Source organism: Dendropsophus ebraccatus, chromosome 14 (assembly GCF_027789765.1).
Source record: "Dendropsophus ebraccatus isolate aDenEbr1 chromosome 14, aDenEbr1.pat, whole genome shotgun sequence".
Classification (NCBI taxonomy): Eukaryota; Metazoa; Chordata; class Amphibia; order Anura; family Hylidae; genus Dendropsophus; species Dendropsophus ebraccatus.
The window spans coordinates 62,873,530-62,899,790 of NC_091467.1; the positions used below are offsets into that span (position 1 = coordinate 62,873,530).

The 26,261-nt window shown below is 45.1% G+C and overlaps 1 protein-coding gene across 3 annotated transcripts in view; it reads right to left on the reverse strand.

Moving 5' to 3' along the window:
• Positions 1-25,145, reverse strand: part of ABCC3 (ATP binding cassette subfamily C member 3) — a 43,112-nt gene extending 17,967 nt beyond the window's left edge. Inside the window, exon 1 of one of the 3 annotated variants that reach the window (XM_069953401.1) lies at positions 24,901-25,142. In XM_069953401.1, the coding sequence (XP_069809502.1) occupies positions 24,901-24,948 (48 nt within the window). In that variant the 5' untranslated portion in view covers positions 24,949-25,142. Of the gene's footprint in view, positions 1-24,900 lie in introns of all 3 variants that reach the window. The other 2 variants (XM_069953402.1, XM_069953403.1) reach the window with 2 other exon arrangements.
• Between the last annotated feature and the right edge of the window lie 1,116 nt (positions 25,146-26,261).

Consider the following 26,261-nt stretch of genomic DNA (forward strand, 5'->3'; position numbering starts at 1 on the left):
AATATGATTATATGTTAGATCCAGATGGAGGAAGAAGGCTCGCACTATTAGGCCATGTACACATAACGCATGTGTTGTAGAACACACGGCCGTTGTTGCAAGTTGCGTGATTTATGCAACACACACGTTGTATGTGAATGAATGGAATCCCGGCCAGAGTCTATACACACAGTATACACTCTGGCCGGGATGGCGAACGCCGGCGCAAAAAACTGACGTGTCAGTTCTCTGTGGCCGCTATTCATTGAATAGCGGTCGCACAGAACGTGTCAGTTCACACAATGGAGCGTGCGGCTCCGGATACACGCTCCATTGTGTGCAGCGGCGAATTGTTATGCGGGCGCATCTGCATGCGCACGGTCAATTCATCAGAAATAAAGATCATCTGGCCGGGATGATCTTTCCTGACACCCGCTGTTCTGTGTCCCGGCTGGGTCACAGAACGGCCAGTGTCTTACGCCATGTGAAAATGGCCTTACTTGTTATAGACGGTATATGTCATAGAGTGATGGACATGGGGTGGTAGTCTGACCTGGAGGTCAACTTAGCCATGACTACATGCAGGTATCAGATCACATATCCATGTGTTAATGAACTATGAGATCCATGTACTACTACTACTCCTCTAGTAAATCAATACTCAAATGGAGAAAATAAGATCCATAATCAGCAACTAGTCTGACTGATGACAAAGTCTATATTCAAAGCTTATTTAGTAAACCTGAACTGTGGGTTAAAAAAACAAAAAGAAACCAAGATCCTTCATCATCACATGACCTGCTTGATGATGGTTTCCAGATTATAACAGGAGCTTATAACCAACTAACCAGCTTATTGATTAAGATGTAGTGAAACTAAACTAAAAAAAGGGTCCTATTCCACAAAGAGATTTTTCAACGATAAACGATCTCAAACGACCGCTATGGAGAACGGCCTGAAATCGTTCACCCAATTAGACGGAACGATGATCGTTACTTATTATTGTTTTTGCTGTCATCCTGTTGTCGCTACTGCGAACGACCGATCAACGTCTTATTACACCGAAAGATGCGCAAACAATTTGCAAACGATCAACGATAAAATTAGGTCTAAATTTTATCAAACAACCAACGATTTCTCGTCGGTCATTTAATCGTTGTCTGCTATTACACAAAATGATTATGGCTCAATTACGAACGATCTAACGATAATCGTCCCGTGAAATAGTGCCCTAAGATCGGACTTAACCAGTTATCCTGTTGGTCGATGGGTTCACATGAGCGATAAGGGGATAAATAAGTTCACACATAGTGGATTTTCTATCTGGTGACTGTGTATTCTAATGTATGGTATAATGGCGGCTTAATGCTTTCCCCCCGATCCCCCCGGTGAGTGATTCCGCACATGGTAGAAATCAGGTAATTGTAGTGTCTCTGGACGGATTCCGTATCCTCGGAGCAGATCTCACGTTACCAGCGTCTGCCCTCATTAAAGCGAGTGAAGCGTTCTGAGCCAAGGCCTGATGAATGACTGGATTGTTATATAATATAAAGCAGACCCTGAGCGCCATTCATCTCGGCCCCGCTACAAACCTAAAAGCATTTCTTTCCTGACTTAAATGGACCAAGACTACTCAGTTCTAATATGTCAGGGTACCAGCCAGGGATGCCTGCTGGCACAGCTCCCTCTGCTTCTGTCACTCCCCTGCTATGGAGAAGTCACCAAATGTTATATAGATTGGTGTAGGCAATCCTCCCCCTCCCACTACTCCCAGTCATACATTGGTGGAACTGTACAGAGAGGGATGATGGCGCCATGTGGCCACCAGCTGCTTGGAATCGACTTTCAATTATTAGCTAGTAGGTGACGCTATGTTGGTAGAGTGGTAATGTATAAACTGGCACCTGGTTTATTATTGGGCTACATCTGTACTTTATCCCGCTAAGACAAGGATGGGGAACCTTCGGCCCTCCAGCTGTTGCGAAACTACAATTCCCATCATGCCTGGACAGCCGAAGCTAACAGCTGGAGGGTCGAAGGTTCCCCATCCTTGCACTAGAGACTCAGGATCTGAACCTGGAAATCCTGGAAATCAACTATCCTCCTCCTCTTGATGTGGTGTTTGGCACAGGCCTCAGGGTAGGATGCTATTTACTTCACGTTCTGAATCACATACTGTGGTGTACGGGGGAAGGGGGGATTACATGATACTGTGCTGGATCTAGAAGAGATGCAGATGGAGGAGATAGCACCTTGAAAAATGTTCTTGTGGGTTTTTTTTTTAAGGAGGGGAGGAGTAAACTGCAGCCAAACAACTTTGGCACTGGCTTAGCTTTCAAAGAACAATATGATTGGGTATTATTAAAAATCTAGTAAGCCTAGATCAGGGGTGTCAAACTCAAATACACAGTGGGCCAAAATTAAAAAATTGGACAAAGTCGCTGGCCAACCTTAATATTTAATGAAAAGTGCATGTGGCATTTCTGGCACTGCCTATCCTAAGTAATTGTCCCCACATGGTAGTTACCTATTATATCCCTCAAGCAGTAGGTAATCCCATAATTGTGCCCCATATAGTAGCCCCCCTCCCAATAGTGTCCCACATACTAGCCAGGCCTACTATTAGAGCCCCACATAGTATCCAGCCTTCCCAATAGTGACCAATATAGTAACCAGCACACCTAATAGTGCCCCATATAGTAGTCAGCCCTCCCAATAGTGACCCATATAGTAGCGAGCACACCTAATAGTGCCCAATATAGTAGCCAGCCCCCCGATAGTGTTCCATATAGTAGCCAGCCCCAATAGTGTCTTATATAGTAGCCCCCCTGCCAATAGTGTCCCACATACTAGCCAGCCTACTATTAGAGCCCCACATAATAGCCAGCCCTCCCAATAGTGACCCATATAGTAGTCAGCCAACCCCAATAGTGCCCCATATAGTAGCCAGCCCTGCCAATAGTGACCCATATAGTAGCGAGCACACCTAATAATGCCCAATATAGTAGCCAGTCCCCCGATAGTGTCCGATATAGTAGCCAGCCCCAATAGTGTCTTATATAGTAGCCCCCCCTCCCAATAGTGTCTTATGTAGTAGCCAGCCCTCCCAATAGTGTCTTATATAGTAGCCAGCCCTCTAAATAGTCTCTTATATACCAGCCAGCCCTCCCAATAGTCTCTTATGTACCAGCCAGCCCTCCCAATAGTCTCTTATGTAGAAGTCAGTCCCTAAAATAGTCTCTCATATAGTAGCCAGCCCTCTCCAATAGTCTTATAAAGTAGCCAGCCCTCCCCAATAGTGTCTTACATAGAAGCCAGTCCCTAAAATAGTATCATATTATCATCTGCTGCAATGTCAGGAGGGCCAGATTTAACACAGCAATGGAAAAGTGTGGCGGGTCAAAAATAATGGCTCCACAGGCCAGGCCTAGATGATGTAGATGGAGAGTTAGGAGGCCGTCACACTTTATACTGTCAGCCAAACCCATTGGTGGTGGCAGATTGTATGTGCGCCTTAAGAACATTCTTTCCGGAAAGATCATTCATGGATAAATGCTCCTTCTTGTAAAAAACAAACCAAAAAAACGACGGTATATTTTCATTTATTCACTGAAAACTTCAGATAGACACCTTCTTTCCAGATGATAACAAATGGCCGAAACAATCATTCTTCGTTAAAATTCACCCAGTGATCAATTGTTTGGGGTGAAATAGCTTATTTTCATCAACTTTCATCTAATGTGTATGGTGTATGGGCACCTGGGTCTAAATCTTTCGACAGATAGGAAATTTCACCAAGATTCTTCTAGAGGTGAATGACTGCCGGACACCTTCAGTCTACATCGCAGCGCAACCTGAATTTCCATCTTCAATACGTCCAATGGACAATCAGTAGATCCCACAAAAATGGACATGCCCAGTGTTTACTGGATGCTTTAAGCCTTGACATGTTATAAGGGTGGCACGTGTCCATTTTAGGATGGAGTAAAGTTATTATGGACGCTACAAAACAAGCTTTGCATCAGCATTTCCCTGATGTCTAATCCATGAATGAGAATGGGCACCAAGGTTCGGCTCCCATCACTTGCTTCCTCTTTTACCCAAAAAACTTCACAAATAATATGCAAAATAAAGTGCGACAATAAAAAAGAACAACTCCAGCAGAAACCCTGAGGACAATGGAGAAGTGTGGCCTCCAGCTCACAATGCAAATCCTGTCTATTCTAAGAAGGAAAAGAAATTTGCCTCCCGGTTTCACGACTAGACAACGTCATATATTGACCATTTTATGATTTCTCTGAAGAGGGTGCCATTGTAATGGAAAAAGTGGATCATTAGACTGTTGAAAATTTTTTGGCTTCTTGGTGGCAAAGGCGGATATTGGTTTGGCAAATATTGCACCTTCTTATCTAGGCTGGTTAGTAGCTTCTCCTTTATTGTAGCAGGGCTATCCAACCACAGAAATCAGGTTCTCAGAGAGTTTCGTTCTTTCTCCTTTTGCCTCCTTTTCGTGTTCTACGTCCAATCATTTGCTCTAAATAAATTACAGTGTGCAGGTCTCTTACTAACAATGACCTGGCAGAAGGCCTAGTTTGTGAGACACATTGTCCGTGTGAGGTTCATGTTATAAAATATCTCAATGAGCTCATAGACGTGTGGCAGAAAGCCCAAAAGAAACAAAATAGGTATATATAAACGTAATAATAGGGACAATGACTTAAATATAATAATGACTTGAGGCTGAGCCCATTGCTGTGCCGTAAGATAAAGCAGGGCCTAGCAGTGGCTGATACATATGGATAACCATTATATTACATTTCACTACTACTTATTGTTACCACTGTTACTGTAAAGAATCCTTCATACATTTCTATCTTTAATGCTCTAACTGCAGAGATACACGCAGAGATATATCATCTTTTTTGTTAGGATTAGAAATACATTTTGTTGTTATATGACTGAAAATGTAAGAAATCCTATGTGTTTGCCACTTTTAATCCCCATTTATACAGATTTTATTATAAAGAATCCTAATTTTGTTGATATGTAACTTTTAATTTTCTTATATATATACCTCCACTTCTCATACTGTATAGAACTCACTACACATCATATGCACAATTTCTGCTAGATCTTTAATATTGTTTCTGTAAATATGCCTCATTCCTTATTATATGTTTAGCTCTTACTACAAAGAATATTTTATCCACATGAAGAATCCTACTACATGTTTACAGCTCTTACTATTAATAGTCCTCATGTGATACTGCTTTCACTGTTAAGAACCATGTCTCCATACAGGAATCTTACATTTTCCTGCTGGTTCCAGAAATTATTCAAAATATTCTACGTTATTTTGTTATTTTTTACACACTGAGGTTGTTAGCAGGTTACAAATCTACTGATACGCAGCTCCTACACTATAGCAAATAGCGAGTGTGAACAAAACTATACAGGTAGTGCTAAAAGTGTGCGTTACATACATATATCCTACATGTTTAACATTGTTCCCCCTGAACAGTCTTACAGTCTTCAGCTTTTATCTTTTTAGCTTTTACTATTAGCTATTTTACTGCTTCTTTGCAAGAATACAAAAAATCTTATCAGATCATCACTACTGTTAAAGGGGTACTCCAGAAAAAACTTTCCCCCAGTAATTGAAACACATTACAAAGTTATATAACTCTGTAATATGCTTCAATCACCTATCTGCCTCCCTTCCCTGTCTCCCCCCCCCCTCAACCTCCCACCAGGAAGTGAAGTAAACTCATTCTTACTTAATGTCTGTTGAACCCAGGCTGCTCTGTGGCAGCCATTTTGTGACAATGACATAATCAAGAGGGAGGCGGGTCTAAACCCTGTTAGGCCAGCCTACTTTTGTCAGATGACTCAGTTTGCTCAGCTCTCATTGGCTGAGCAAGCCATCTAACAAATCTACAGAGTCAGTTAGACATCACAGGAGACAAGTGCATCATGGGAAAGCCCAAACCAGGAAGCTGTGCCTATGTCACAAAATGGCTGCCACAGAGCAGCCTGGGGTCAACGGTCATTAGGTAAGAATGAGTTTACTTCACTTCCTGGTGGGAGGTTGAGGGGGGGGGGGAGAAAAGATAGGGAAGGGGGCAGATAGGTGATTGAAGCATATTACAAAGTTATATAACTTTGTAATGTGTTTCAATTACTGGGAAAAAGCTTTTCGCTGGAGTACCCCTTTAATATGAAAAGTCGTAAATACATACTGCTCTTACTCTGAAGAATCCTTATTTTTTTGGCTGATAATACCTATGCTATATATATATATATATATATATATATATATATATATATATATATTTATATAAATCCACTTCTCTTACTATTCACTACACATGACATTACATTTACAGCTGCTGTTCAAAAGAATCTGAAGAATACTATCACATCGAAAGAATCTGAAGAATACCATCACATCACCACTTTACTATGAATTCTTTTCATTCAATATCATTCTAGCTTTTACTGATAACAAATATTTTTACTTCTATCTTTGAAAGAATCCTAGGGCCAATGCCACTGCTTTTATGAATATTTCACATTATAGGCTGCTCTTACTGCAAAGAATCCTTTATTTTACATGAACATGACTGCCTTCTGTAAAAGATTGTTGCTGCTGTTGTAGTGAAAACTCTTTACATTCCACTTTTACTGCAAAGAATCCTCTGAAATCCAGTCTGCATAAGGTTATGTCCAGACTTTTTGCGTTCCAGGCCCTGGGCAAATGCACGGACGATGAAGTCCATGGTCATGTGTATTGGTCCATGGAATACAATGGTACTTATACTTTTCGCAATTGCAAACGGTAAATGACAGACGTGTGCGAGACCTAAGATAATCCCCAGGATACTCAGATAGAAGAGTTGTCTCCGTGTTCACTAAGTCAGAGCGCTATCTGACCCCATCACTTTCTAGGTATATCCAGTGTAAATACTAGTTACAAAGTCCTGTAGTGATGTGTACACAGTGTTAACAGGTGTCTGATAACCACAACAAGGGAAGACAAAGAGCTATTATATTATATAATACACAGATGTAAAGTAAACAGAGGTAGGAAGTGAGAATTATACCAGGTGTGGGTGTCCTGAGCAGGTGGACCCCAACTCCATCTATGTGCAGAATATACGGACCCCAACTCCATCTATGTGCAGAACATATGGACCCCAACTCCATCTATGTGCAGAACATACGGACCCCAACTCCATCTATGTGCAGAACATACGGACCCCAACTCCATCTATGTGCAGAACATACGGACCCCAACCCCATCTATGTGCAGAATATACAAACCCCAACCCCATCTAAGTGCAGAACATACGGACCCCAACCCCATCTATGTGCTGAACATACAGACCCCAACCCCATCTACGTGCAGAACATACGGACCCCAACTCCATCTATGTGCAGAACATACGGACCCCAACTCCATCTATGTGCAGAACATACGGACCCCAACCCCATCTATGTGCAGAATATACAAACCCCAACCAAGTGCAGAACATACGGACCCCAACCCCATCTATGTGCAGAATATACAAACCCCAACCCCATCTAAGTGCAGAACATACGGACCCCAACTCCATCTATGTGCAGAATATACAAACCCCAACCCCATCTATGTGCTGAACATACAGACCCCAACCCCATCTACGTGCAGAACATACGGACCCCAACCCCATCTACGTGCAGAACATATGGACCCCAACCCCATCTACGTGCAGAACATACGGACCCCAACCCCATCTATGTGCAGAACATACAGACCCCAACCCCATCTTTGTGCAGAACATATGGACCCCAACTCCATCTATGTGCAGAACATATGGACCCCAACTCCATCTATGTGCAGAACATATGGATCCCAATACCATCTATGTGCAGAACATATGGATCCCAACACCATCTATGTGCAGAACATATGGACCCCAACTCCATCTATGTGCAGAACATACGGACCCCAACCCCATCTATGTGCAGAACATACAGACCCCAACACCATCTATGTGCAGAACATATGGACCCCAACCCCATCTATGTGCAGAACATACGGACCCCAACCCCATCTATGTGCAGAACATATGGATCCCAACACCATCTATGTGCAGAACATATGGACCCCAACTCCATCTATGTGCAGAACATACGGACTCCAAGCCCATCTATGTGCAGAACATATGGATCCCAACACCATCTATGTGCAGAACATATGGACCCCAACCCCATCTATGTGCAGAACATATAGACCCCAACCCCATCTATGTGCAGAACATATGGATCCCAACACCATCTATGTGCAGAACATATGGACCCCAACTCCATCTATGTGCAGAACATATGGACCCCAAACCCATCTATGTGCAGAACATACGGACCCCAACTCCATCTATGTGCAGAACATACGGACCCCAACCCCATCTATGTGCAGAATATGTGGACCCCCAGCAATGATCTGCTGAATCTGGTTGATTTGGCAGATTATCATTCGGTGTAATAGGTGTATCGTTCTCACCTGTTTTTTAAAGACTCTTTACAAATAGATGTACAGTGCAGTCACCTAGAGTCAGTTTTCTCTATGTTGGTGGAGAGGGGCTTTGCATACATTTTTCCAAGGAGCATTGCCCTACAGTCTGCCTAGCAAGCATGTGAATTGGCATAAGGAACCCCCCCCCCCATACACACACACACACGTTTCAGAAAGGTGACCTGTTAAGCACTCAGCAGCCATCTAACACATTATTTACTGTGCAAATATATAAATCACCAGAAGATATAGATGTATTGTACACATGGCAACCGGAGTTCAATGCCCTATCCGCCAATCTTTCAGATGTCACTTAAATTTACGACCATTGATTTTATTGGCCCGGTCCCATAGAATAACGTGAACTAATAAAATACAAACTTGATATCTCAAAGGAAAATGGCCATGAACAGATGCTGGACCAACATAGGCCTGGCCTCAGGAGGAACCACCTATGTGTGATCGGAGGATCTGGTAGATTCAGAGGTCATGAAAAGGACACTGTGGAATTGGGCCAAATGTGGCCATCGTGTAGATTGACTTATCGCATCCGATTCATTGAACTGACAGTAAATGAATGTCTATGACTCACAAAGACTAATTTGGTGACTAATATAGCATTACATCAAAAGACAACCACCCTCCGAAGAGCAACATTTTCTACAAAAAGCCCCAAACCTTTTGCCATCGGAAGTTATTTTCCTCCACTTTTTCCCACTTGTCGTAACCATAAGAAAACGTTCTTTAAATATTTCAGGCCTATTTTCCCTTTTCACCCACACCTTGATTCCTGACAAGCATCTGCTGCCCGTTGAGCACTTGATGTCTTTCAGCGCCGCTCGCTTTGTACGGTTCTTTCGGCTCGGAATGCTGTTGCTGTAGAAACTGTCCATGGTGTTAATATTTAATTCTGATGAATGTTTTGTTACGACAAGGATTTTGCTGCTCGGGGGGAGAGAACACATCCAGTTCTCCGAGCGGTGACGTCAGCCGTGCGCTAATACATCCACATATATATATTTAGGTCTGCAGGAATGTAGCTGATCGGGGGGGGAAATTGCTGCCAGGCTTCCTGTCTGGACTCGATTCTAAAGTTCCGCTCAGATGTTTCTGGTTTAGCACCTGGTCACCGTTCAGCAGAAGGTCAGCACCAGGGGCACCTTATCTGATAATAACATGGTGGCCGGAGGGATTACCGCTCTAATCGTACTATCTGTAAATTTGTAAAATCGTTATTTGTCTATGAGAGCAGATAACTCCATCTATTTCAGGTGTAACTAATCCGCTGGTGAGTAGCCAGTATTGGTCCCGCTCTATAGACGCGTTTCCATGGCTCGCAGCCAACTATGAGATTGGTTTAGCCGCAGTTTTTATAGTCACCAGTTTGATTTACTTTGTTGCTCTTCAGGAGTTCTCCACTTGGTCGGACTTGACCGCACACATCACATCCTCCTCCTGACTTCTAAGTATCTGAAGTTTGGTTGAGTAGATTCTTGGCACCGGGCAGGGAATTTGGCGCCAAATAATTTACTGTAATAGTTACAGCTCATGTACTAAGTTTCTGTACAGTGGGAGTGGAATGTAGTGATACATCGGCTGATAACTGCCAAGAGTACAGAACCAACCAGGTGGCTCTTCTGATCTCTGATCCAGGTCACTCCAGTGTGGTATACGGGATGTGTCCATACAATTCATGTTTGTAGTGGGTTCCGTCCTCCGACCTTTCAGACCAGGTTGTTTTTAGGATTCCTTAAAGAGAACCTATCACCAGACATTAGTCAATTAATTTAGTTAATTCAAACAGCACATAATATACCTTGGGCACACACTCTACTTTCCAAAAAAGTTGGGGGCGGGTAATTGGCCAAGTATGGCTAGTAATCGTTTATTGTAATAGGGCCTCAGCAGAGAGATCGTCTATTGTCTTAGCAGTGCTTGTATGTGTATATATGCCTGTATGGTTGTGTGTGTATATTTATGGGTATAGACTGTATGGGGGAGATTTATTAAAGGGTGTAAGATTTAGACTGGTGCAAACTGCCCACAGCAACCAATCACAGCTCAGCTTTAGGCTCTGCTGGAAGGAAAGCTGAGCTGTGATTGGCTGCTGTGGGCAGTTTGCACCAGTCAAAATTTTACACCCTTTAATAAATCTCCCCCTATGTGTGTACATACTTGCGTGTGTCATTGCATGAATGTATATGTAGATATATACTTCTATGTGTTTACTTGTGTATGTGTGTATACCTCTGTGTATCTATTTGTATATGCATGTATGTGTGTATATACCTGTGTGTGTGTGTCTGTGTATATATATGTACATGTGTATATATCTGTGTGTGTCTCTCTGCATATACTAGTGTTTGTTTATGTATATATATATATATATATATATATATATATAATTTTTTCAGTACAAGTCACATGATTCTTTTCCATGTGATACCAGGATTTCTATTGAAGAATTGGAGAAAAACGCCAGAAAAAAAAACACAATGGGGGACATTTATGAAGTCCGGCGTTTTTCACGCGCAAGGAGGCCATCCATGCAAAAATTTTGAAAGAGCTCAGAGCTGGCGTAGGTTTCAGTATCATTTTTCCACCCAAAAAAATATAAATGCCCCTCTGCGTGCTGCCGCAGCCCCCGTATTGCCCCCTCTCCGCCCCACTGGCGAAGGTGGCGCAGATGGGAAAAGATATTCGCAAAAATACCATTTGCGGATATTTTTACACCAATCTGCCCCATCTGCGCCTAAAAAAAAGGCATTTACGCCTTTTCATACATGTCCCCCCAAAGGCTATGTTCACATGCTGTATGAGACCAGCCGTTCCGTGACCCCGCCGGGTCATGGAACGGCGGTCTTATTAAAGATCATCCCGGCTGGTACTGCAGTACTGGCTGGATGATCTTTAGCGCTGCTGAGTTCTGATGCAGGCGCATCCGTGCGCGCCCGCATCAGAACTCCTTACTGCACACAATAAAAGCCTGCGGCCGGAGCCGCTCCTTCCACTGTGTGCCCTGACAGGGTTTTCTGCGGCCGCTTTTCAATGAATAGCGGCCTCAGAAAACTGACATGTCAATTGTTTGCGGCACCGCTAGAAATACTATCAATACGCTGCAACGGACGTACTTTTACAAAAATATATGTTGTGTGAACAAGGCCGTACAAATCATGGGATTAGATACATGGATTTAGCAGCATGATATCATACACAATAGACATAGACATACTTGATATATCACTTTATGAATCTGAGGTGCAAACAAGCCTGGAATGTGGTGGCGTGTCCTGTGTCTGCACAGCAGGGTAATCTGCCACTCCCAAGATGGCTGCTCTCATGAGCTGTTTCCATGGTAACACAATCATAGCAAAATGATTGAATATGCTTCCAATAGTAACTTCTTACATGTTAAACTTTATTTACTTACCCACTTCTGTAACATACTGTACTTTAGAACAGGGATGGGGAACCTTCGGCCCTCCAGCTGTTGCAAAACTACAATTCCCATCATGCCTGGACAGCCAAAGCGACGCTTTGGCTGTCCAGGCATGATGGGAATTGTAGTTTTGCTACAGCTAAAGGGCCAGAAGTTCCCCATCCCTGCTTTAGAGGTTAATTTTTCCCAGATGGTAGGGGAGAGAGTAACAATGAAGCATTGCTTTCCTCTCCCTGTGCCCGCTATGCACATCTCACCAGCCTCTGGACCTCCGCCTGAAGGCATTTCCCCCCGAGTTGTGATGGCAAAATGGCAATCCTGGCTGATGGACAGCCTGCTCAGCCAATCAGTGACTGGAGCAGCATCTCGTCCTTGTCACTGACTGACTGAGCGGCCAGTCCATCAGTCGGGTTGTGACGTCTGCAGTGCTGAAGAGGCACAGGGAAAAGTGAGTTAATACCCTTTGTTATTTTCCCCCGTGCCCCTGCCTTTAAAAAAGAAAAAACAGAGGCCAGAGTTCTTCCTTAATATGCTCAATAGTTGATAGGTTCTCTTTCAATAGAACCATTTAGATGTGGTTAGGCATGGTGTCATTACCCAGGTCAGTACTTCACAGCTGCGCTCTATGGAGACTTTCTAATCCCATTAACCTGCTTATTTTCCACCCACGAAGGACTAAATGTCAGCAGCAGGTAAAGAGTGCTGGCGTCTGTGAAAAGAGAAGGTGGGTGGAACGGGCTGCATATAAAAGCCCTTAAAGCTTTCTCCAGCTGCCGGCTCAAACAGAAGGCGAATTCTGCAGCGGATAATACATTGTTATTACTGTCAGAGCACAAAACCTCCATGTGCCAGGACCAGGCAGTTATGTGACCTGGTAGGGATGGAGTCACACGTTCCGTGTTCGCTCTGCGGAGTACAGACAACATGGACGGTGAATTCCTGTACTGGACTGTTTCCCCGTGGTCCCTCTTCTGCCTCTTGGCACTACTGTTCTGTGTAATAAGGAGCAGAGTGATTAGCTTTGCCCTCATATAGAGCAGCCAGACCTGAGCAGAGGAGCACAGAGCCCCAGAGAAGAGCAGAAACCTGGACAGGTGAGATTATCCTTAAAACTACAACCCCCATCATGTCCTCATGATGGGAGTTGTAATTTTGAAGTCTTTGTCTCTCAAGGATGCAGAACTATAACCACCATCATGCCCTGCTGTCACTTCATAATGGGAGTTGTAATTTTGAAGTCTGTGTCTCTTTATGTAGTAGAACTACAGCTCCCATCATGCCCTGTTGACAGTTCATGTCGGGACTTGTAGTTTTTCATCTGGAGAGTCAAATATTGGGAAACAATTATTAGAGAATGACACAGTACTTTAAATATAGGGGGTAGTGGCACAGTACAAGAGGTGGAGGCAGTGGTACAGTACATGAGGGCACACAGTGGCACAGTACAAGAGGTGGAGGCGGTGGTACAGTACATGAGGGCACACAGTGGCACAGTACAAGAGGTGGAGGCAGTGGTACAGTACATGAGGGCACACAGTGGCACAGTACAAGAGGTGGAGGCGGTGGTACAGTACATGAGGGCACACAGTGGCACAGTACAAGAGGTGGAGGCAGTGGTACAGTACATGAGGGCACACAGTGGCACAGTACAAGAGGTGGAGGCGGTGGTACAGTACATGAGGGCACACAGTGGCACAGTACAAGAGGTGGAGGCGGTGGTACAGTACATGAGGGCACACAGTGGCACAGTACAAGAGGTGGAGGCGGTGGTACAGTACATGAGGGCACACAGTGGCACAGTACAAGAGGTGGAGGCAGTGGCACAATACATAAGGTGGAGGCCCCTGTACACTATACTGCACCCCCTTGTAGACTCATCATGTACATTACACCACACCCTGTTACACCATACCCTCATGTATGTACAGTCTTTATTACACCATACCCTCATGTACGTACAGTCTGTATTACATTATACCTTCATGTACGTACAGTCTTCGTTACACCGCTCTCCCAGAGCCTTCAGTAGACTCTAGCACACCGCTTTTAGCAAGAACCAGCCAAGACATAACTATGAAGAGGTGAGCAGGGGCAGGGCTGGACCTCAGATGGGGGAATAACCAATGGATTCTAGGTATGTTATGCCTAGACCATTACGGATTTCACCTTTTCTTTGGGGTTCGACTGCTGAAGAATATATCATTGTATCTGTCAGGAAATAGAGGCAGCAATGCTATCGCACCTTACATTGATGTGGTCTGAAAGGGTCACATCTGGATATAAGGACCTCGCTACATTTTTACCTAGTTGTAGCACAGAAGGCCTATTTGACCCCTTCCGAAAACAAAAAAAAGGACAACAATGAACCCAGGAGCATCTGAGCTGGTGCATGAAGCAATGGAATAAGGTGCCTGGTCTGATGGGTCACGTGTTCCAACATGTGGACGGCCATGTGCAGCCAAACAAGATGGCGGGGGCAGTATGATGGGCAATGTTCTGCTGGAAACCTTGTGTCCTGGCATCATGTGGATGTTACTGTGGCATGTCCCACATACCTACCTAACAATCATACACACCAAGTCCCCCATTCATGGCAGCAGGACTCCCTAATGGCAGAAGTCAGCAAGATAATGGTGTCTTGACCTGTAGATTCCTCAGATCTCATTCCAATCGATTATCTGTAAGATGTGCTGGAGAAACAAGTCCCATTCATGGAGGCCTCACAACTTACAGGATCTGCAGCTGATACCACAGGACACTTGAGAAGTCTAGGTCTGATGGATCAAAGCACGAGGGGCTGATACAACATGACGTTAAATGTTATGGCTGATCGGTCTATATAGTTGAAAGACCAGATGTTCCACAGAGTGATCCTCCATGGAGACAGTTGCCTTGGATCAGATGGGCCAAAGTAAACAAGTCATCCAGATTTTCCCTTTGCCGAGGAATCATATACAAGTATATAACATCCTCCATGTGAATACACCTTCCAGGAGGAGCCCGCAGCACGCCCTTCTTATAATGAAGACCTCGCCCTGGAGAGTTCAGTAGGCATCAGGTGGGGCATCACTGGGACAAAATAATTATCATTTTTGGTAGATGCCGGAGAGCTGACACAGGAAAAGAGGAAGGTGGGAAAGAGTGGCCTAAAATAAATCTCAGTCTGATGTGTCCAGGATCTACTGTCTTGTTCTAAAGGACCAATGGGCTCCTGAACACCCAGACCATGGTCTACCCCTCCTATAGATACCCTATGGTCTACCCCAGGCACCTATAGCTTCTTTCAAACGATAAAACTCGGAGACCAGACCAGCCTGGTGTCTTACCCCTATAGTCTTAGGGTCCTATTACACGGAGCAATTTTTAACAATTAACGACTAACAATAAATGATCGCTAACTAGAATGTTTATAGTTAACCTAAAATCGTTCACCATATTACAAAGAATGATGGTCGTTAAGGCCCTATTCCACGGGCCGACAGTGAGGAGCAAACGAGCGCTGTGAGCGATCGTTTGCTCCTCGTTCCCTGCTCGCTGCTGTTTCTTACAGGGGAGGTCACAGGGTGAGAGTTACATAGAGGAAGGAGCAGGGTCCCAGCGGCACAGAGGATGTCAGGAGTGGAGTGTGCTGATCTTATAGGAGAGGTCACAGGGTGAGAGTTACATAGAGGAGGAGCAGGGTCACAGCAGCACAGAGGATTTCAGGAGAGGAGTGTGCTGATCTTATAGGGGAGGTCACAGAGTGAGAGTTACATAGAGGAGGAGCAGGGTCACAGCAGCACAGAGGATGTCAGGAGAAGAGTGTGCTGATCTTATAGGGGAGGTCACAGGGTGAGAGTTACATAGAGGAAGGAGCAGGGTCCCAGCAGCACAGAGGATGTCAGGAGAGGAGTGTGCTGATCTTATAGGGGAGGTCACAGGGAGAGAGGTACATAGAGGAGGAGCAGGGTCCCAGCAGCACAGAGGATGTCAGGAGAGGAGTGTGCTGATCTTATAGGGGAGGTCACAGGGTGAGAGTTACATAGAGAAAGGAGCAGGGTCCCAGAAGCACAGAGGATGTCAGGAGAGGAGTGTGCTGATCTTATAGGGGAGGTCACAGGGTGAGAGTTACATAGAGAAAGGAGCAGGGTCCCAGCAGCACAGAGGATGTCAGGAGAGGAATGTGCTGATCTTATAGTGGAGGCCACAGGGTGAGAGTTACATAGAGGAGGACCAGGGTCCCAGCAGCACAGAGGATGTCAGGAGAGGAGTGTGCTTATCTTATAGGGAAGGTCATAGAGTGAGAGTTACATAGAGAAAGCAGCAGGGTCCCAGCAGCACAGAGGATGTCAGGAGAGGAGTGTACTGATTTTGGAGAACACTATGTAATATTTCAGTAAACGGTTTATGTGTTTTACTCCTTTTCTGGTGCTCTTGTAATTTCTGGTTAGTTGCGGAGACTTCACTTAGTATTTAATGTGAAGGATTTCTCTTCGTGTAGATGTGTATAATCTGCGGTTTGGGTTGTGGTTCCTCCAGGTCACATGACTCCACCTCTGTATACAGTGCTCCCCTGTATATCACTGCTCCCAGAAGATGTTTATAACCGAGAGTAACAAACACAGATGTGGATGGAGCCGCGGTCAGACTGCAGACACCGGAGACTTACTGAGCATTAGTATCAGGATGTGTGCTGCTGGGGCTGGGTATCTAAACCTGCCATGTGTGATACTGTGTGCTGAGTATCTAATCCCACCATGTATAAAAATGTGCACTGTATCTAATCTATCATGTGTGATACCTATTAATTTTTTTATAGAATTGTTGCACATTTATACATTCAGGGTTGGTCTCGGCAATCACTCAGGATCCGTCACTAAACGGTTGGAAATCTCCAGTGTTTACTTATATGAAGAGATCTCATTGGCCGCTGACCACACCCAAGGCATTCTGGGGATTCTGGAAGCAGACTGCGGCCATTATTGAATGGATGTAATTAATGACAGGAGAAGTTCTGGCACATTGGAAGGTTTCAGTCCTCCAGGTCTGGACTGATATGAGAGATTACAGGAGCAGCTAGGAAACAAAAGGCTCTATTACATGAAGTGATTATTGGCTGTATTTGGCTGATTATCGGCCAATAATCACTTTGTTAAGGCAACAATCAGCCGACATGCACCATGTCGGCTGATCATTGTCTTACAACATGTTGAAAGAGCAATGATGCAGATAGATTTGATCTGCTGTTATTGCTCTATGTCAGGGGTCCTCAACTGATGGACCGCAGTCCGAACCCGGACCGCGGAGGCCAGCTGTCCGGACCCCTGCTGCAGCTCCGTATACCTGTATACTGAGCTGCGCTCTGCACAGTAACTATAAGCGCTCGTAACGAGCGCTCATAGTTACTGTGCAGCAGCACTGACAGAGAGGGAGCCATCGTCTCTCTCCCTGTCAGCCACTCTTGTGGACGCAGCGGTCACAAGGGGCTCTCTGTCTCTGGTTACGGCGCTCGTGTGACGTCACTGGAGCACCGGCGCCAGGAGAAGGGGACAGCGGCCTCTTGTGACCGCTGCAGTGTGGCCACAAGAGGGGAAGAGAAGAGGAGACGTTGGAACAGGTGAGTATAAGTGTTTGTTTTTATGTTATATAATATATGGGAGGCGGAGAGTGCACAGGGGGGCTATATACTACAGGGGGAGAGCGCACAGGGGGCTATATGGGAGGGGGAGAGCACACAGGGGAGCTATATGGGAGGGGGAGAAAGCACAGGGAAGACGCTGGACCCAGGTGAGTATAAGTGTTTCTTTTTATGTTATATAATATATGGGAGGGGGAGAGTGCACAGGAGGGCTATATTGGGAGGGGAAGAGTAGACAGGGGGGCTATATGGGAGAGGGAGAGAGTACAGGGGGGGCTATATGGGAGGGGGAGAGTGCATAAGGGGGCTATATACTACAGGTGGAGAGCCCACAGGGGGGCTATATGGCAGGGGGAAAGCGCACAGGGGGGCTATATGCTATATGAGAGGGGGAGAGCGCACAGGGGTGCTATATGGGAGAGGGAGAGAGCACAGGGGGGCTATATGGGAGGGGGAGAGTGCACAGGGGGGCTATATGGAAGGAGGAGAGCACACAGGGGGGCTATATGTTATATGGAAGGGGGAGAGCGCACAGGGGGCTATATACTACTGGGGGAGAACGCACAGGGGGGCTATATACTACAGGAGGAAAGCCCACAGGGGTGCTATATGGGAGGGGGAGAGCACACAGGGGGGCTATATACTAAAGGGGGAGAGCCCACAGAGAGCTATATAGTACTGGGGGAGAGCGCACAGGGGGGCTACTGTTTCCCCCTCCTTTTGTACCTAATTTCAGAGGGCTGGTGAGAGAAAAAATGCCAGTTTTCCCACTAATAAGCATCAATTCTGTATGTAAATAGTTCAACAACGTTTGTGAAAAGTTAACAAAACACGTTTCCTACTGATGTTCAGCTCGGACCTTCACCTGACAATAGACCCTAGTAAGTGGAGCTTCACTAAAAGTTGTTGAGTACCCCTTCTCCATGTAATAGGAACAATGGCAGCAGAATGCTACTATCTTCTATGGGCTGCCCGGATGATCTAACAATTGCCCAGGCAGCCCCCCCCCCCCCCCCCCACTGCCGATGCGTGCTTTTATGTGTGCCATCACCCAGAAATACGTAACCCTATAATGGACTATGTAACCACTTAATGGACTATATGATTGCTTACTGGACGATATAACCCCGTACTGGACTGAATGACATCATACTGGATCATGTATTCTCTTACTGGACAACATAACTAACTAGATTGCCTGTAAAGTCCTGCACATTGCTGCACATCAGATACTGACAGCAAAGGTTCACATACTTTTTCTACTCACAGATATGTGATATTGGATCATTACCCTCAATGGATCATTTTGACTGATTTGGTTCTTTATCGACTTTTAGGACAAATTTATGCAGAAATATAGAAAATTCTGAAGGGTTCACAAACTTTCAAGCACCCTGACAAGTGCGCTCATTGTCAAGACATTTTAACTGCAGGCCCAGTGAGGAGCGAGGATTGTGGCCATGGTTGTGAAATTTCAGGTGAATTTTTCAGAGATAAAGCAGATGTTTTTGTCTGGTACTGTATATGATAAGCATGGGAGCTTATGGGAGGCAGCGGGTGAGGCAATAATGGCCTCACATCAGTCATCCCTACAGCTGATGTAGAGCCTGGTACAGAAGGTGCCAGGTACCAGACACATCTCATACTTAGTAATGTCAGGCTACTGATTCTAGATTTGGACTATAGGCGTCAGCTGATGATCACTTCTGGACTATAGGCGTCAGCTGATGAATACTTCTAGACTATAGGCGTCAGCTGATGATCACTTCTGGACTATAGACATTAGCTGATGATCACTTTTGGACTATAGACATTAGCTGATGATCACTTCTGGACTATAGACATTAGCTGATGATCACTTTTGGACTATAGACATTAGCTGATGATCACTTCTGGACTATAGACATTAGCTGATGATCACTTCTAGACTATAGGCGTCAGCTGATGATCACTTCTGGACTATAGGCGTCAGCTGATGGTCACTTCTGGTTTATAGACATTAGCTGATGATCACTTTTGGACAGTAAGCATCAGATGCTGATCACTTGTGTACTATGACATCAGCCAATGATCACTTCTGGACTGTAGGCTTTAGCTGATGATCATTTCTGAAGTATAGGGTCTAGCTGATGATGACTTCTGGACTATAGACTTCAGCCAATTATCACTTCTGGAGGACAGTCGTCAGCTGATGATCACTTCTGGACTATAGGCATCAGCTGATGTTGATCACTTCTGGACTATAGGCGTCAGCTGATGTTGATCACTTCTGGACTATAGGCATCAGCTGATGATCACTTCTAGACTATAGGCGTCAGCTGATGATCACTTCTAGACTATAGGCATCAGCTGGTGATCACTTCTAGACTATAGGCGTCAGCTGATATTGATCACTTCTAGATTATATGCGTCAGCTGATATTGATCACTTCTGGACTATAGGCTTCAGCTGATGATCACTTCTGGACTATAGGCGTCAGCTGATGTGGATCACTTCTAGACTATAGGCATCCGCTGATGATCACTTCTGGACTATAGGAGTCAGCTGATGATCACTTCTAGACTATAGGCATCAGCTGATGATGATCACTTCTGGACTATAGGCTTCAGCTGATGTTGATCACTTCTGGACTATAGGTGTCAGCTGATGTTGATCACTTCTGGACTATAGGCTTCAGCTGATGTTGATCACTTCTGGACTATAGGTGTCAGCTGATGTTGATCACTTCTGGACTATAGGCTTCAGCTGATGATCAGATGCCAGATTACAGGAATTGTACACGTATGGGTGTGATCAGCTACAAGCTATTGCAGAACTTTCCGGGAAGGTGACCTAAGCTGGAGGATATGGCAGTATTTGTTTGCACCTGGTCTCTTAGTGTCATGGCCGCCTACAATCTGATATCACACCCCTGGAGCTGCTCTGTCCTTGTTTGCACCTTTTGAATCTGAACTGAAGCCAGCGTGGCTTTACATCTATCCGGCCTTGTGACTGGGGCGGGGGATCTGCTGTGTGAGTACCATATGAGCCTGCAGCACAGAAGTGATGGTACTATGTTATTATTATAACTATTATTATCATCATAGAGCAGAGCAAACAATGAAAAAGTATGAAACGCGTGTGCATCAGGCGCACATACCCAGCGGAGACACATCAAAAACATCCTATTGATGACAAAAGCCACGCCGCCTGCGTCCCAACCTGAACAAGAACAAACTACTCCTCCTATCCTCCTGTTTTATCCTCCATGAATGGAGTTTTCTGTTGTGTATACAGGACCTCACAGCGTGTGAAGGAGCGAGCCGCAATGATGTATGTATGGAACTGAAAACGCGTCGTGTCCCTTTGTATGATATGGTCACAGATTTTCCTTCAGGATACAGTCACTTTTCCCATCAGATATCACAGCCCTCAGCCTTCGTTTTCTGACACGTAATTTCACCCTGCACGTTGCGGATTTTGCCACAGTTACGGACATGGATTTATGTAGGGGTCGGCTCCGGGCCGTCACAACCTTACATGGTTTCCGCAATTCGATAAGAGCGGGGGACTTATTTTTTTCCATACACAAATTCCCAAATCCCTGTTGGATAAATTGGACCTGGAGCTTATTATTCCCATTGAAGATAACGGGATGCGGAGCTCAGAATCCAGGCTGAGATGTCTGCAAAATTCTGTTGTGCGAATAAGCGCCAACAGTATGAGCAGCGATGTGTCTTGTGTATAAGGACTGACTGTATCTAAATATCTAAGCATGTAGATTGGATACAAGGATCTCCTTTGTGGATCATGCGATACTAAATATATAATATAAACACCTCAACAGGTTGACCCCAAGTTTGGCGCATATATACATTGGGCGCCAGGGAAGGTTTATGTAAAGACCCTAACCTTGCCGGAAAAATACAGCACTCGCCATCTGTTGTCCTCTATATTTTAGTGTAGAATTGGCACGGTCTCTGTCATTCATTGCTTCTAATATTCCGCTTATTATTTTTTAGGTTTTTATCCTGTGTACTTTGCCGTGAAGCCGTTGCTCTTAGCAACCAGTCAGATCACTACTTTACTTTTCAAAGAGCCCTTGGAAATATTCGAGCTGAAATCTGATTAGTTGCTCTACTCTTGTTTTTCTTTCACATCCGTTCGATGTATGTTGCCTGCTCCAGAGTTGGATCAGGTAAAAATCTTTCTGTACATGGCAAGAAAACTGCGAGTGCTGATCACCAGGCTCCTCCATACAGCGGTATGACTCCATCTCCTTCCAGTCCCGTGACTCCATCTCTTACCAGTCCTATGACTCCCATCTCCTTCCAGTCCTATGACGCCATCTCCTACGAGTCCTATGACGCCATCTCCTAGCAGTCCTATGATGCCATCTACTACCAGTCTTATGACTCCATCTTCTACCAGTTCTATGACTTCATCTTATACCAGTCCCATGACTCCATCTCTTACCATCTCTATGACTTCATGTCTTACCAGCTCTGTGACTTCATCTCCTACCAGTCCTATGACTCCATCTCCTACCAGTCCTATGACTCCATCTCCTACCAGTCCTATGACTCCATCTTCTACCAGTCCCATGACTACATCTTCTACCAGTTCTATGACTCCATCTCCTACCTGTCCTATGACTCCATCTCCTAGCAGTCCTATGACTTCATCTTCTACCAATCTCATGACTCCATCTCTTACCAACTCTATGACTTCATCTCTTACCAGCTCTGTGACTCCATCTCCTACCAGTCCTAAGCCTCCATCTCTTACCAGCTCTGTGACTCCATCTCCTACCAGTCCTAAGCCTCCATCTCCTACCAGTCCTATTACGCCATCTCTTACCAGTCCCATGACTCCATCTCCTACCGATCCTGTGACTCCATCTCCCACCAGTCCTGTAACTCCATCTCCTACCAGTCCATTGACTCCATCTCCTACCGGTCCTATGACTCCATTTCCTACCAGTCCTATGACTCCATCTCCTACCAGTCCATTGACCTAATCTCCTACCGGCCCTATGACTCCATCACCTACCAGTCCATTGACCCCATCTCCTACCAGTCCTATGACTCCATCTAGTACCAGTCCTATGACTTCATCATCCTATAATACTCTAATAGTGATTCCCCCTAAAACAAAACAATGAGAGCATGGGTCGGCCTCATGGACACCCTTGGAATAAATCCAATTAACACACAAGAAAACAAAACTTTATATTTTGCCAGTAGTGGGTAATTTTTTTTAGTAGATACAGATATATTACAAATCACATGACTTTACGCTCACAAAACTGTCCATGATACAACGTGTCTATGCTACAATTCAAAATATTCAGTTAAAGCCCTTATTACTAATTCTGTCCTATACAGACCCCGCTATGTGTCACTATAGAAAGGTTGATGCTTTTTGTGTATTAGTCCCAGAGCAGTGAACATGAAGCATCGCGTGTAGTGAAAACCACAACATAAACCACCAGGGACCAGAACACAGTGAGAAACCGAGCTCCATCATACAGCGATTCATATCTCACCTCTAACCTACAGCACTACAAACCACCTACCACGGCACACATGATGACACCCTGAGAAAGTGTGTATGTATGTATGTATCTGTATGTGAATGTATGGCTGCATATGTAATATAACTGTGTGTATATCTATGTGAGTATATTACTGGGTGTATGTAAGTGTAATGGGCAGTGGATGTGGGACACATCGGGGAGCAGGGTCTCAGTGCCCTGTAGGGCTTTACCCTTTATGCATAAGCTGGACTTTTATGGCACTTGGTCACTCTACAAGCGTTGTCCATTTGGTGGTAGTATTTGTTCATAAGAACTAGATCTAGACTAGAAGAAGGCACCTGGTCTGATGGGTCACATTCTCCATCATGTGGATGGCCAGGTGCGTGTGCGTCACTTACCTGGGGAAGACATGGCACCAGGGTGTATTATGGGGAGAAGACAATATTGCGGAGGCAGTGTGATGGGCAATATTCTGCCAGATACGGATGGGTCCTGGCATCATGTGGATGTTACTGTGACGCGTACCACATACCTAACCATTGTACACACCAAGTCCCCCCCTTTATGGCAGCAACCTCCAGATCGCAGATCTCAATCTGATAGATCATTTAGGGATGTGCTGATGAAACTGGTCCGATCCATGGAGACTTTACCTCACAACTTACAGGATCTACTGCTCATACCACCGGGGGCATCACAGGGCTATGGAGTCCGGGCCCTAGGGGGACACATCACAGTGCTATGGGGTCCAGGCCCTTGGGAGGCACATCACAGGGCTAAGGGGTCCGGGCCCTGGGGGTACACATCACAGAGCTACGGGGTCTGGACTCAGGGGAAACATCACATGGCTATGGGGTTTGGGCCCTGGGGGTCAAATCACAGGGCTATGGGGTTTGGGCCCCGGTGGACACCTCACAGGGCTATGCGGTCCGGGCCCTTGGGAGGCACATCACAGGGCTATGGGGTCCGGGCTCAGGGAAAACATCACATGGCTATGGGGTTTGGGCCCTGGGGGTCAAATCACAGGGCTATGGGGTCCAGGCCCTTTGGGGACACCTCACAAGGCTATGCGGTCCAGGCCCTTGGGGGACACATCACAGGACTATGAGGTCTTGGCCCGGGGGACACATCACAGGGCTATGGGGTCGGGGACCTGGGGTGACACATCATAGGACTATAGAGTATGGGAACTGGGAGACACATCACAGGGCTATGGGGTCCGGGCCCCTAGGGGACACATCACAGGGCTATGGGGTCCGGGCCCATAGGGGACACATCACAGGGCTATGGGGTCCGGGCCCATAGGGGACACATCACAGGGCTATGGGGTCCTGGTTTTGGAGGTTAGAGCGAGAGACTGGTATAAAATCGGGCAGAGGGTTTTAATGTTCTGGCTAATCAGTGTATATGTATGTACATACCTATATGTGTGTATATATATGTTGATGTTCATAAGTATGTGTATAAATATAGATAAAAAAAATTGTAGTTATATATTCATCTAGTTTCTTGAGAATTCTATTATTTCCATGAATTTCTGTATATTTTCCTTGACTTGCGGTGATGTCATTCATCGCTTACATCATCTCTTATGTCATCTGTTACATCACTGAATAAAACCCTTATTAAACACGAGACCGGAGACAACCGCGACGTCTAAAAAACTAGAAATCAAACTAAAAAAATTATAGAAAAGCTTTGATTCTTTTTTACATATTCCATAGCAACGTATTAAACAAAAAAAACAAGAAAACTAATATAAAAACAGAAAGAGAGAAAGTCGGAATCCTTACCCAAAACTTGGAGCCAAGTTTCCCTTCGGTTCCACAAAATGTATCCATGTTCCGGGGCTATCCTAGAGGAGCCTATGATCTGCATAGAGTAGGGAGGAGATGCCCTGGTGGTCTGTGGTCTGGTAGATGCCCCCTGTCAGCTTTGCCTCCAGACACTGACATCCACTCGGGGGAGAAGTGCTGCTCTGGGAGTGGGAGAGCGGTGTGTGCTTCCCTGTGTTGGTGCTGACAACCTCCAGGCATAGGGGGAGGTCTCTTGACTTCTGCTTTTTTTTTTTTTTTTTTTCGTTGCATGAATTGTTATATGTGCAGAGGGAGCAATTTCTGTATTTCCTGGTTTTTACAACCCTCCTCCTCCTCCTCCTCCTTCTTCTTCTGTGAATTTGATAGTGCTCCTCCCTCTGTGATGTGACCATGCCTCCACACCCAGATCTAGCCAGGGAAGGCGTCGAAAATATTCCTGCCAGTTCCCCTCTAAATACACGAGGAGTGACCCAGCCAAGCGGCCTCCGTGGTCCCGCTGAGTATGTAACATGTCGGGTTAACGTAAGGTAAAATCGTGGTGGATCTGCGGGGAGAGCAGATGGTTCGTGTAAACCCCGGACGCTGTATACACCAGATGGTGTCAGTGATAAACTTATTCCATCCGTGTTTAGACCGCGCAGCTGGGGACCTGACGGAGACATGAAGGACCGGAGCGTAATAGCGGCTGTAAGGACTATGACTACGAGAGTGACTAACCTGAAAACTATGGAGAGGGCGATCCAAAAACTTACCAGAAAACACTAGAATGTCTCATAATGTAATCTTATAGATAGTGGCAGCAGAAGACGTCACATCATATATACTTATATACCCAGGTTATACCAGCATGCTCCATATCACTATATACAGAAGATGTATACCTTATACCAGCTGTATATATACCACTATATACTGGGGATACACAGGTTATACCAGCCTGGTCCTTATCACTATATACAGAAGATGTATACCTTATACCAGCTGTATATATACCACTATATACTGGGGATACACAGGTTATACCAGCATGCTCCATATCACTATATACAGAAGACGTATACCTTATACCAGCTGTATATATACCACTATATACTGGGGATACACAGGTTATACCAGCATGATCCATATCACTATATACAGAAGACGTATACCTTATACCAGCTGTATATATACCACTATATACTGTGGATACCAAGGCTATACCAGCATGCTCCATATCACTATATACAGAAGATGTATACCTTATACCAGCTGTATATATACCACTATATACTGGGGATACACAGGTTATACCAGCCTGGTCCTTATCACTACATATAGAAGATACCCAGGTTATA